Below are 14539 nucleotides of genomic sequence, written 5' to 3'. Positions count from 1 at the left end.
AACCCTTGCATTTGATATAGTGTTTTATTATGTCGTTGAGATGTCTCAAAGCCCTCCACAGGATTTATTTAAGTGGATTGACTATGTATTTTGTTCTAACTGCAGACCACAGCCCAGCAGCCAGTGCCCATTGTTCATCCCCTGAACATCCTCCGCACACACAGAGGATTGGGAAATTATTTTTTTATTGACTCTGGAGTAGCAAATGCTGGCTTGAGAGATTAGTAGATTCAATATTTCACTATAAATCTATTTATTTGTCATATCTTTAAATATGTAACTCTGAGGCAGTGCAGAGAGCAACTGATACGATTCCCAGTGGTAGAGGAGTGAGCTAGGTATCAAGAAGTCAAACTTTAAAAGGGATTGAAAAAATAAACCCAGAACAATACATTACGATGCACTAAGACAATAGAACAAGAGTGCATATAGGTTTAGAATTGTAAAGGGCAACTTCAGGAGACACCAGAAAGTTTTTCTTTACCCAGAGGGGGATTAACAACTGGCACGGGTTGCCAGGAAGGGTGGTTGAGGCCAGGACATTGAACTCATTTTAAAAAATAGCTTGATGCTGTGATGGGAAAAAGTTAGGGCGGGTGTTTTGGAAGGATGAGATCAAATGACGGACTAGGGCATTCTATATCCAAACCGGTCTTGTGATCTTTGGCTCTGAATTTTCTTCATCACTCTTAGTTGGAAGCTTTGAAATTTAATGAGAAACCAGGAGAAGATAAAGTGCAGGCAGTGAATTGGCCCAGTGATCCCTGAGGAAGTTGTAGCCCAACATTGAATCATATAAGATTATGCCTGCTCGTTACCTCACATCTCACTCAAGTATGGGACACAATATTCCACAGAGCTCATGCAAAGGTATGCAGTCACTACGGAGTTGATTGTTCCTTTTCTATTTTTGTGAAAAGTGAGGCAATTTTGGTTTGCCTCTGGTAGACAGTACACATGGGATTAATCAGACTGAAATTTTATATCAGCCAGGATCCAGGAGGTAAGTGGCTGCTCAGTGTAACTGCCCAGATCTGGAAAGGCCACATCAGCAAGTTGCAAACTGCGTTGCTCAGTGATCAAAGAACAGGTTTTGCTTTTTTGTTCCAATGGATTTTTTTTGAAAAAAAATGACACTGATGATGAGGATTAATTCCTCGTTTATTTCAAGAGCATCTCTGTCACCGATGAGCCAGGCGGGGCTGCGTTGTCATCAGCAGTGCCCTGGAATACTGTGGACCAGCCTGGTTCAGATGGCTGGCTCAATTCCGACATTCAGTTGCCAAGCATGTCATCTTGGGAGCCAGTTCAGCTCCAAGGAGACCCGGCTTATCCCCCCCCCCAAGTCAGCGATAGCCCAGGGCACTGCTGATGACAGTAAAGCAAGCCTGAGAGCAGCGTTGGCTCGGCTGTTAAAAACATTATGACTTCGGGATCAGAAAGTGGTGGATTCAAATCCCCCATCAGGGACTCGAGCTGATAGCACAAGCTGGCCTTGCAGTGAAAGAGCTGCTGCCCTCCTGTTCAGATGGACGTTAAAGGTCCCACAAAAGTATATGAAAAGAAAAGAATTTCTCCCAGTGTCCTGGCCACAAACCTTTAGAATAGTCAGACATTCACCTCATTACTATTTGCAGGACCTTGCTGGTACAAATTGCTGTTTTTCCCTAGGGAAAAAGTCACTACATTAAAGAGAAATTAATAATAATCCTAAAATTTAATGCTGTGTATTTTACACTGATTTGTATCCTCCTTATAAGAACATAAGAAATGCTAGACAAAAAAAGACGGAAGGTGCATCTAAAGTTTGCCTTCTACCTTCCCGGCAGTCGCATGCACATATGTTCCGACCTACCTATGTACTATATCCCATGATGTTATTTCCTAAAAGAAAACTATTTCTTCTGCTTCAACCATCTCCCTAGGCTGCCTGTTCCACAGGTTCACTATATGCTCACTGAAATAGTGTTTGCTTAGATTTGTTCTGAATTTTCCCCCCTTCAATCGCAGGCCATGTCCTCTGGTTTTACTATTCTGGACAAGTTGAAACAGCCTGTCATGATCTACATTGGATTGCCCCTTTACAATCTTAAAGATAGCAATCATGTCTCCTCTCAATCTACTCTTTTCAGTGTGAACATGCCCAATTTACTTAGTCGCTCCTCATAGTCCAATCCTTCCATTCCCTCAACCATTTGGTTGCCCCTCTGTATCTTCTCAATTTCTCCAATATCCTTTTTGTACTGTGGCAACCAGAGCTGTACATAGTACTCTTAAGTATAGTCTCACCAATGATGTATACAGTGGCAGGATTACCCCACTATTTTGGCTTTCTATTGATCTTTTGATACATCCCAACATCTGGTTTGCTTTACTCACTGACACAGAGCATTGTTGGGAGAGCTTCAATTTATTGTCAATTAGGACCCCGAGGTCATTTTCAACACATATTATTTTCGTTCCGTTCAAATAAAAGTCCCTTATGAAGGGTGTTTCGGAGTTCACTGTTAAGTGCAGTACTGTGTTTTGTAGGTGAACACAGCAATGTCCCATAAACAGCCATGGAGTGAGTGATCATTTTTATCTGGGAGATTGTTGGCCAGGACACTGGGAGAAAACTTCCTTCTCTTTTCAGATAGTGACATGGAATCTTTAACACCTGCCTGAACAGTGATTGAGGATCTCGATTTTACATCTCATTTGAAGGACCGCATCTTTGACAATGCAGCACTGCAGTGGAGTGTCAGCCTAGACTGTGATTTCAAAGTTTTGATGTAGGGCTTGAAACCACAACCAACTCAGAGGTGAGAGTGCTACCAATCGCTGACATCTGATGCATTGTGAAATGCTTTAAGTTGTTTTTAATGTAATCTGCTGTACAGCAGTTTTGCCTTTTTCTAATGGGAGAATTATTCTTTTTATTTCAAACGTAAGAGAATGAGCCAATTAAGAGTGAGACTTGAGCGCTGAATCCACCACTGAACGGGAGGAAGCCAGAAGTCGTCAGTTTCAGCATGTCCACCTTGTGTGTAACAGTTAACATAGAAAGTGTTTGAAAATATAGGAAGATTCAGTGCTCACGTCTACCACCAAATGGACAAATTCATTGTTTACTCACTTCTGTCTCTGCTTCCCCTCCACCCCCCACTTTCCAAGAATGCCTGTGATTTTTCCCACTGGTTCATGCAATGGGTGAAGAGATCATTTGGACATGTTCATGCTCTCTATAGTACGCACCGGAGTATTCGGGGAAGCAGATGGCCAGCGGGCTTTTGGTGATCTTCTCTTCAAAGAGATCTTTCTTGTTGAGGAAGAGAATGATGGAGGTGTCAGTGAACCACTTGTTGTTACAGATGCTGTCAAACAGCTTCATGCTCTCGTGCATGCGATTCTGGAACAGAGAGAAGCCCAGTTATTCCCCTCCGCCCGGCCTGAGGCCCAACCACCCAACCCCATTTTTGCTCAGTTCCTTATCCTCCAGCTGATCAACTTTCAGGTCCTCAATTCCCGTTCATGACCCTATCATCATCATCACTTCCTGCAACCCTGGACCCAGAGTCCCCCTCTCCACTCTCCATCACTGGCCTGTGAATAGTCGGATATTTGTCTCTCCCTGGAACTCTCTCTGGATATCCTTGTATCCTTCCCTCTCTTCACAAAACAATTTGAGGCATTCTCCCAACAGGAAGGTACTATAAGAGTGAAAACTTCCAGATGTTGGGATGTAAGAGTGAAAACTGCTATTGTTGTGGATTAAAATGTTGTCATTAATTTTTTGGGGGTCAGAACACATCCAGAAACCCATCACCATGCTTAAGAAACCAACCTGAGAATTTCAGGCTTCCCATCTATGCATGGAAATTCCAGAGACACATTGTTGGAATGGGATGCATCTCTCCCTGGAGGGACATCTCCTACTTACCTAATTCCAGAAAGTATTAGGGGCAGGTTGGCAAAAGCCAAGGCTTGGGGACCCCACAGTATGCATTGGGATAATGCTGGAGTCTAACTTGCTAAAACCGCATGGCTTGCCATTGATATCACTAGCAAGCTTTCCCACTGTTTGTCCAGCTAGGACCACCCTATCCATTAGAGCTTTGGCTTGCCATTGACATTAAGATAAATGACTCTGTAAATTCGCAATCTGAAAGATTCTGCAACCCTGAAGTCAGAAGCACCAGTAATGTTTTAATGTAAATATTAGTGTGCCCTGTAATGATTTCAGCACCTTTCCCTTCCTTCCCTCTTTCACTCACCATTTCCTCATCCTCCGCCAGAACCAGGTCATAGGCACTGAGCGCAACACAGAAGATGATAGCAGTAACTCCTTCAAAGCAATGGATCCACTTCTTTCTCTCCGATCTCTGGCCACCAACATCAAACATTCTGAAAAGAATTAAAAGGCAGATTAGTGTGACCAATGCCTTTGACAAATTCCTCAGCTTGCAGAAGATTCTGATCATAAAATGCAATTGGAACTCTGACTCTAGACTGCTGTTACCCTAATAAATGTTCCTGTAACTGAGACTAACCAGAAAATACCCAAGTGAGTGACTAAGCAACTGCTGGATCAAGTCCAGCCTCACTAATGGTCAGACTGATCATGCCTCACACCACAACGGGAGGACTCTGCAGCCACTGATACCCCAGCTCCTCCCCCATTGTGTGTGTGTGTGTGAGAGAGAGAGAGAGCCCAGATATACAGGGCAGCCGGGCATCACAACCAGGCCTATTGTTAAATTGTTAACCAGAAGAAACTCCCTTCACATTATGAATAGCCATGGGATCCTTAATATCCACCTGGACAGGCAGAGATGGCCTCGGTTTAGTATCAACCAAAGGACGTCTTTGAGACATCTCTAAGATGTGATAAGGCGCTATATCAAGGATTATTATTATTATGGACAGCACCTCCAACATTGCAACACACCACCAGGACTGTACTGGGGTGTCAGACTACACGAGTTCCAATTCCCAACATGGAGTTTGCACCCACAACCTGTTGGCTCAGAAATGAGAGTGCTATTAAATGAGCCAGGATACCCCCACACCCTTGCCTCACCCTATCTCTACGGCTCTCTCTCTCTGCTCTGAAAATCTGAGTTTGTCACATATCCCCAGAGCTGCGTCCCCCCCCAAATCGTTCGCTGAGCCTTCTCCCCTTTCTCTGGAACTCTCTCTGTAAACACAAATTCAGTTTTCAAAATACACATCGAAACCTAACTCATTGACCTTGCCTTTAATCATGTTTCTCCCACCCCCAGCTCCCACTCAGTCTTTGTCAAAGATCTTTGAGACATGGAAGGTGCTATGTAAGTATGGCGGCTGCTGACAGGTTTAATATTGCTACACAGAGAACTCCTGAATTCAGCCACTGTGTGCACTGCAAGGCAGAATCGAGGGGTCAGGGGGCTTCTGGGGGTGTGGGGGGCTTTGAGGGGTTACAGAGAAATCAGGGGCTTCACTAAAGAAAGAAGCAATGACTATGTGATATGAAGTGAGAAGCCAGCAGATGTGAGGGCAAACGCTGTCAGTGAGTGAGATTCTATCGCAGCACCATTTCTCAAAGGAATCACATACCAAGCACAGCTGAGTTGACAGAAATGTTGACAATAAAGAATCCTTATTTGGCATCAGTTACACAAAGTATTTGTAGCTAGTATGACTTAAGCTTTCAGAACCACGTCTCCTCCCTCCGCATTTCATTTTGGACTGTCAGATTCACAGGCAATGTTCTTTTCTCAAAACGCTTTGAGACATCTTAATGATGTGATAAGGCACTGAATCAAATGTAAGTATTATTATTTTCCCACTAGCAAACAATTACCAAGCCCAGAACAACATGGAATCTCGCTAGCCGGTTTGGTGGGAACGTTGATGAGTTCACGTCAACAAATTCCGTTTGACGTGAACTGACAACATTCCCAAATATTCCCTAACCCTAATTGACGATTCTCAAAACAAAGTGCTTCAGAAGCGCGTTGAACCACACTTTCCATCTCTCCTCTGTCAATCTAAATCCAGCACCATGCCACCACAATGATTTTGTTTTGGATTTGCAGAGTGAGAGTGGGGAAATTGCCAGTGAGCACTGATGCTGATGGGTGGAGTAAAGCAATCCGCATCACGCAACTGAGTTTTGGTGCAAAAGGCTCCAGGTTGACAGAAGCTCAGATTACAGATCTCATATGGATGGTGCTGTCCTTTCGATGCGCTGTTAAACCAAATCACCAGCCAACTTCTCAGGTGAATGTTAAAATAAACCGCGGTGCTATTTATCAAGAGAAGGGAGCTTCTCCCTGGTGTGTGACCAACCAATTCTCTAAAGAAATTGGTCATTCACTTCCCGGCTGTTTGTGGGGCGTTGCTGGGTGTAAATTGGCTGCAACGTCCACCTACAAATAAACAGTCGCCACACTTGCATTTGATACAGCACCTGTAATGTGAATGTCCTGGGGAATGATGCAAGGATTATTATATTATTGAAAGGCATTTCAATTTCTTTCAACTCTCTATGTAAAAATATTTATTTTAACCTCCCCCTTCTTCCTTTGGTGTTCGTCAGATAATCCACTGACTCTGCTGCTGATGTTGTGTGTCATCTAATACCGACGGCCTGTTTCAGCCATATGTGCAACCCTGCAGGAGACTTTTGACACTGAGGCTGGCTTGGACACAGGCCAAAGACAATCTGAGCAGCTCAAGACACAGTTCAGCACAAATCATTCTGCTTCGTCTGTAGTTTTATCAAACTTCTCAAGGTGATTAAATTGCCAAAAATCTTCCAAGGGTGGAGACTCTGATTACAAACCATTTGAGGGATTGGCCTTGCTTCATCCCAGATTTAGTCCTGCCCAAATTTTCTCTTTTGCTTCTCCAGAGTTTATCACAATTGCTCTCAGTGCTCACTGGAGACCGTTTGAATACTGGGTTTAATCTTCATTTAATAATCAATAATATTAATCATTGCATTTGGTTTTAATGCCTTTCACTTCGGGAAGTCGTCTCAAATTGCTTCACAGGATTTAATGTGAAGTGTAGTGACTGTTTTTGTAGGTGAATGCGGCAGTCAATTTGTGCACAGCGACGCCTCACAAACAGCCATGAAGTGAATGACTCATTTCTTCTGGGGCCAGGAGACCAGGAGAAGCTGAAACAAGTTCGGAGCTATGGAGTTTCTTAAAAATTTTGCCGACCCCCTCAGTAGGGTAGCTATCTAGCTCCATAGGTGCGGTCAATGTCCCTCTTAAGATAGCTGATGATTGTGAGCGAGGCCCATGTTAATGTATCCAATCTCCCAATGGAGCACTGGTATTCCATAATTGGAAAACGTGCCTCCCTCAAATCTCCTCCCTCCCCCCCGGCACACAGACTCATGCACCCGCACACTTGCACTTAGGCACACGCAAACACTCACACACAGCGGTGTATACACACACAGACACACACACACACACACGCTCACACAAGGTTGTGAAGATCACATCCTTCACGATTAGGCTGGCTGATGAGGTGCCAGAATTTTCCAGACTGACTGTGACTTGTGCCCTTAGCCATTTGATTACCACCGTGCAAGACGTTTGACCGCATAAACTGGGAATATCTGCTTGGAATGTCACTGTCAGTGGCATTGAAATCCCTCAGATTGCCAAATCTGAATTGCTGGACACTCAACTCTTTGATGACTTAATCCTCAAGACTGAGATCTGCCTGCAACATGTGCAGACCTTTGTTCTGGAGTCCCAATGCTCCAACTACAATGTAAATAAAATGCTTGTCCAGAATTGTATCTTCCATCTCCCTTAAGACCGGGCATGTAAATGAAAGGATTGTCTCTGGAAGATGTGTGGCTACATGACTCAGGCTTGTTCCCCAGGGGTAGTGACAACTCACCACGAATTGATGGGCGAGTGCCCTGCTCAGCCTTAGTCTTAACATTAGGGGCACAGCACGGTAAGACACGGCTCCGTTCTGTCATTGTTTTTGAGCCCTCACTAAGTGGATGGTAGGTACCAGGAACTCCCTGCGAGCTTCCTAGCGGGCAACATAGCTCAGCATGGATTCTTCCCATTCAGCTTCCAAAGCCAAAGCAAGTCAAACTCTAACGAGTAGGTAGGTCCTAGCGGGAAAGCTTGTCAAACAGTGCTCTCAATGGCAAGCTATGCGGTTTTAGCTGGTTAGAATAGTCCAACACCTTATGGGGTCCCCAAGCCTTGGTTCTGGATAACCTGTGCCTAATACTTTATGGAATTGGGTAAACAGGATGCTTCCTTCAGGGAAAGCATTCCATTCCAACAAATATTTCTGGATTTTACATGTACAGGTGCACGCTTGGAAGGGCAGGACCATAGCATCTTCCCTGGAAACCACAGGTCCTCGCTGCAGGTTTGCCTTCAACCAACGTTTATTCAGGAAAATTACAGTGAAACAACTTTTGCCTTTCAGGCAAAGCAACTTTTGCCTTTCAGGCAAAGCTCTACAATAGTGCAATCCTGAGCATGGTTGGAAGTAGAAGCATAGACGAGAGCTGGTGAAGCCTGGTTGAAACGGAGGTTATGTTTTCATAACAATAATAATCCTTGCATTTGATAAATCGCCTTATCGTGGCATTGAGACGCCTCAAAGTCCTTCCCAGAATATATTGTAAAGTAGATTGACTGTATATTTTGTGGGTGAAACCCAGCAGTCAATTGCACACAGCAATGCCCCACAAACAGCCACAGAGTGAACGACCAATTTTATTTTGGGGGATTGTTATCTAGGACACCAGGTGAAACTTCCGTCTCTTTTCGAATGCCGTGGGATCTTTAACATCCATCTGAACAGGCAGATGGGGCCTTGGTTTAACATCTCACCCGAAGGACTGTACTTCCAATGCAGTGCTGGGGATGTGTTGCATTGTCTGAGTGTCAGCTTAGATTGAACCCACAACCTTCTGACTCAGAGACAAGAGTGTTACCACAGCGCCAGGCTGACACACTATTTTGAAAGCAGAGAGGTGAAGTGTAAGCACACAGAGAGATTTAAGGAGAGAATTCCAGACTGTGGGGTCTTTGATGCTTCAGCAGCAAATTGGGGGGGCGGAAAAAGGACAGAATTTACAGAATAAGTTAACGTCGTTCTTTCACGTCAGGAGGACATCTCAAAGCGCTGTGCAGGATTCACTGTAAAGTGTAGTGACTGAGTATTTTGCAGCCAAATTGCACACTGCAATGTACCACAAACGTCCCTGAAGTGAATGATGTATTTCATTTTTGTTTGGTCAGCCCGACACATGCGGAAACCCACCATCGTGCTTAAGAGTAACCAAACTGAAAATTCCATGCATCCCACCTACACATGGAAATCCTAGAGAAAGATTGTTGGTATGGAATGCGCTCTCTCTCCCTGGAGGGTCGCATCCTGCTCACCTTAGTACCCAATTATTAGGCACAGGTTGGTAAGAACCAAGGCTTGGGGACCCCAAAGTAAGCGTTGGGGTACTGCTGGAGTCTAACCACCAAAAACCACATAGCTTGCCATATCTGGAGATTATTGGAAGGACAACGAGAAAGCTTGAGAGAGAGAAACTCCTTTCTCTTTTCCAAAAATTCTATTGCTAAGGTAGTAGAGTACAGGCCAGGATAGGTGGACATGGAAAACTCAGAACAAGGATGTTGAAGTCGAGATGCTGGAGATGTTGCATTAACTTTCAGGGAATAACCATCCTATAAACAAGATTTGCTTTTACCCACCAAATACCTCCACAATTAAGGCAAGCTTACTTGAAATGCAGGTCCTTAAAGGTGAAGTGGGTCTCTACAATGCCAGTTGTCTTGACTCTGGTTCGTAGCAGGTCTTGGTCTGTCGGGATGTAATCGGATTGCGATATCCTCTCCAGATCATTCAGGTAACTGCAAAGGAGGCAACAGCTTAGTAATTAGCCAGTTCTCTGAATCCCAAAGCAAACCACATCACTATCCCAGCATCCCATTTTAACTGCAACACAGCTAGACACAACAAGAGGCTCCTCGCTCTCCAGGCTGCAGCCACTTTCTGGTGGGGGGCGGGGGGGTGAGAGAGATGGTGCTATTTCTGCTCAAGTGTGCGTGCTTTGCTCCCTACCCACAGCATTGTTGTCCAAAGTGCAATGACTGCCCACAACATGACCCGGAAACCTCCTGACATCAATCTAGCAACTTTTTAAGTGATTGCCAAAGAAGGATTAGCTGGGAGAGAGGAGAGCTATCCAAGCCTTCCCTTCTGCTTTGAAAGTTTGCCAAAACTACAAACGTTTCTTTGGGGGGGGGAAGCGGGTTGTTGTTCCAATCGAATGTTGGAAAATCTTGGTTTTGTATCTTGTCGTGAGAAATAATGTCTTATTGCAGAGACGAACAGCTGGAGAGCTCTGAGGTACAGTGCACTTCATTTCCTCTGGGGGAACTCATTATAACTTATTATAACTTGCCACATACTCATGTGAAACATCTCTTTAACTGATAAGTGGCAGTACAGAGCAGTGTTGGGGTTTTTTTTGCTGAGCTTTTCCAAGCCAGGCTGTATAAAAGGCAGAACCTCAAAGCCTCAGCTCAGTCACAAACCATCCTCCATGGTGCAGCTGTGAGGACTGCAGCTTTGTTCCTGTGTCCAAATCCGATCGTTAATAATAATAATAATACTTGCATTTGAAACACAGCAGTCAATTGTGCATAGCTAAGATAATTTAAAACAGTTAAGATTCTGATAATTAAAGTAATTTAAAATAGTTAAAGTTCCAAGTCTCGGAACGCTTGGAAATTGCGGCTGCACTTGCTGTCACTAATACAGATTCTCTGCGGACATTCCCCGAATCAAGGGAGCATGGAGAACTTACTCCACATCCCTGAGAACCAGCAGGGCTGAGATTTACAGCGTTCGCAGGATTCCGTCCCAACCATAATCCGTATTGAACGACCGTGCCCCTATTTGATCCCATCGGGATTGTGCATTCCCACTGTACAACAATTCTTGCCCAGGCAGAACGATAAACAAGACTAGGGAAACTGTGCTTTATAGTAAAAACAATATTGGGGAAGGAGGTGGAGTGGGAACAGAGAAACCTTGGAGCGTGTAAGGGGAGAAACCACATGGGGGAAACAAAATTAAAATAAAATTCACTAAAATAAAATTGGTCATTCACTCCTGGACTATTTGTGGGACACTGCTGTTGCCAATTGGCTGCTGCGTTCCGTCCACAAAATACACAGTCACTACACTTTACAGTATATCCTGTGAAGAGCTTTGAGACATTTCCACAATGTGATGAGGCGCGATATCAAATGTATAATTATAATCTTTCCCAAGAAGCGTTTGGTGGAAGCTCACACGTGGGCAGGTGCTCCCACAGTGATAAACTGAAACAATAAACAGTTATTGTAAACTGTCCATCCAGCCGCCTGCTTAAAACAGTGGAATGTGGCAGAAATATTGTCGACATGAACCTGGAGAGAGGTGTGGGAGTGCAGGGGGGAAATACCTCATTCCTTAAACTGGGCTGTGGCTTATGGTCACGTAGCAGATTGGAGGGGATGCTGGCATGTGTACGTAGATGGGTGAGGCATTTATCAAGCCTCTGGAGTCTGATTAAAATTAACAGGCACCTTATCGCTGAGTGCACGTCTGACCTCTGCTTGGGCCCCCAGGTCAGAGCTACGTGTGCAGACACACTCGCTGCAGGGGAACGACGACCCAGTTCATCCCATGGAAACATAGGGAATGGGAAAAGGATCGAGTGAGAGCATTTAAAGCTGTGGCTGGTCTGTTTACTCTTCGTGGGGCTGCTCAGCTCTGGTTTATCCGCAGCAAGGCGATACTCCCTTGGCCCGCCCCCGGCAAGCTCCTCACTTGTTTATTTTTACAAAGTTGCATCCTGCTCTCGCCGAACAGCAGCAGAGCTGGAGCTGTGCCACACTGCGAGTTTTGCTGGAGGCAATTTGGAAATGGGGGCGATCAAAGAGGGTCTTGAGGCGGGCATGCAAGATGGAGGGGGTAAGGTGAAGGACTGTAGGATGGAATTCCTGAGGGTGGAGCAGAAAAGCTGAAGGCCCGACAGCTAATGGTGAGACGGGCAGGGCAGGGGACATGGACCTGGCTAGTGCCCGCTGAGTGGAGGAAGCGGACAGGTTGGTACGGGAATGTCTCTTTCACACAGAGACAATTCGACCACAGAATCACGAGGCCGTCGCAAAAGCAGACATCCCAAGGCAACCCGCACAAACACAAAAGCACACATTCACACGGGGGAGCATCGGAGTGATTAGCAAACCGTCATTAGAAACTTTCAGCGCTTCCACTACCCAAGCAATGCTGGTCATCCTACGTAAGAACCCTTGCATTTGATAAGAGTGCCTTACTACGTGGTCGGGCTGCTCAATATGCTTCACAGCATTTACTGTAAAATGGAGCAAGTGTATTTGAAGATGAACCAACAGTCAATTTGAGCGCGGCAATGTCCTACAAAGAAACTTTCACAAACTTCTTTCTCTTTCTGTGCAATCACCATAGAGACAGCCAGACCTTGGTTTAATATCTCAGCTAACTGTGACAATGCAGCACACCCCTAGCACTGCACTGGAGTGTCAGCAGAGATCGAGTTCAAAGTCCTGACGGGGGACTTGAACCCCCAAACACCTGACTTACAAAAGGGATACCAACTGAGCCAGGCTGACAAATACAAAACAATTTGTACTTATATGGAACCTTTCACTTCAGGAGGACATTTCAAAGCACTTTGGAAGCAGAAACGAGAAAAAGTTCTGGAGAAAAGTTCAGCTTCCAATAGCATCAATCTACCGTTAGTATCACTCTTGCCTCTGAGTCAGAGGTTGTGGGTTCAAGCCCATGTCTGGACTTGAGCTTCTAGTGCAGGCTCTAAGGATTGAGTTGAGGCAGCATCTGTTCATTTGGATGGATTAAGATGCTGAAAGTCTTCAAAAGAGAATGGCATGTCCTCGCCAACTCCCCTCCAGATAAATAGGTCATTCACTTTATATTGTGTGCAGAGCCTTGCTGTGTGCTACTAGGCTGTCACATTTAACAATTACATTTGACTGCAATTCAATGAGAGACATTGACAGGTTATATCAAACACAAGCAAACTCTGAGAAGCGGTCAGAGACATCTCAACAAGGCGCTGGGTCAAATTCAAGGATTATTATTATAATCAGTATCACACAATAGAAATTGGGATAATACATCCTAATGTTTCGTAGTCATTTTGTCACAAGGGTTTTCTGGAAGTGAGAGAGAGGCTATGCTGGGGGAAGGGGGAGAGGAGGAAAGGAGAGAGAATCAAAGAAACATAGAGGAGAAGGGAAGGAAGGAAAGGGAAGGAAAAGGGAGAGAAAAAGAGAGAGAAACAAAGTGAGGGAAAGGAAAATAGAGAAAGAAAAGAGAGGGGTGGGGGCGGCGAGAGAGGGGAGGGGGAGAGAAAGGGGGGGAGAGAGAGGGGAAAGAGTAGAAGAGCACGGAAAAAATAAGAAATTATATTGCTATTTGTTTGAAAGAAGAGCAATTAAGTGACATTGAAAAGCTGCATTCACTAAAAGAAAAATATATTGATTAAGTTCACGCTGGTGATGTTCTCTCTCCACGAAAACCCACCAACTTTAAACACTTCAATAAAGCATCCAGCAGGCTTCTTTACATCGCACCAGATTCATCCTTCCCGTTTCACACTGAGCAACAGCACGCCATTAACATCGCTTCAGAGCACTGTGCCCAACCTCTCATAAATTGGGCCTATGCTTCACTGCATCCAAAAATACACAAAGCATTTCACACACCTCTGCCAAAACTGTTCACAACTTAGATTCTCTCCTAATCCTTCCCCCCTAAGCTCTCACAATCTGGTCCCATTTCCTGACGAGTTCTGCTAACATCACCCTATAAATATCACTCGTTATACATCGTTCATCTACAAATAGTCACTACATATTCCAGTGATATCCAAAAATTGCTGCGAGAAGTGTTTGAAGACGTGGTGAAGAACTGTATCAAACACAAGGACTGACCCCCACCCCCTCAGCTGTTTCACTGAGCGGTGGGACGGGATCCTCACACAGTCTCCAAACTGGGAATATTGTGGAGCCGGTGAATAGCTGCCAGTGTGTGCTCAGGCTCATCTGTGGACTTTGGAGAGGGATTAAACGGGCTAGGTTATTAAACTACCCCCAATAAGCAGTCTTTGTTGCCATTTGTGGGATGGTGTGTAAACAAATTGTCTGCCGCGTTTACCTATAAAATATAGTCACCACATCTTACAGTCAATGTAGCAAAATGCCTTGTGATATTTCAATGACATCAGGTGCAATATCAAATGTTCACAATCATTATTTGAACTAAATGTAAAACAGGTCCCAGGGAAACTTGGTCCTGCCGTGCCTCATTCCATCCCGCCCCCCCCCCCCCCCCATTCCTCTCTCCTGCAGGAGAATCTGATCTCCACTCAGTGCCACTGCAGCAGCAGAGCTGGGATCAGAAAGTCTCGAGACCACGCCCCTGCCTCAAGCCGATACATCAC

At 44.9% G+C, this 14539-nt stretch overlaps 1 protein-coding gene across 1 annotated transcript in view; it reads right to left on the bottom strand.

The window, feature by feature from the left end:
* The window catches only part of LOC103176615 (guanine nucleotide-binding protein G(i) subunit alpha-2), a 108617-nt gene that overhangs the window by 12308 nt on the left and 81770 nt on the right, over positions 1–14539 (bottom strand). The window contains exons 5-7 of the mRNA XM_007890265.2: positions 9765–9893; positions 4257–4386; positions 3238–3391 (exon numbers count right to left, since the gene is read on the bottom strand). Of these exons, the coding sequence (XP_007888456.1) occupies positions 3238–3391; positions 4257–4386; positions 9765–9893 (413 nt within the window). The remainder of the gene's footprint in view (positions 1–3237; positions 3392–4256; positions 4387–9764; positions 9894–14539) is intronic.

The sequence above is a fragment of the Callorhinchus milii genome, unplaced genomic scaffold (assembly GCF_018977255.1).
Source record: "Callorhinchus milii isolate IMCB2004 unplaced genomic scaffold, IMCB_Cmil_1.0 Scaffold12, whole genome shotgun sequence".
Lineage (NCBI taxonomy): Eukaryota > Metazoa > Chordata > Chondrichthyes > Chimaeriformes > Callorhinchidae > Callorhinchus > Callorhinchus milii.
This window is presented reverse-complemented; position numbering and strand designations above follow the sequence as displayed.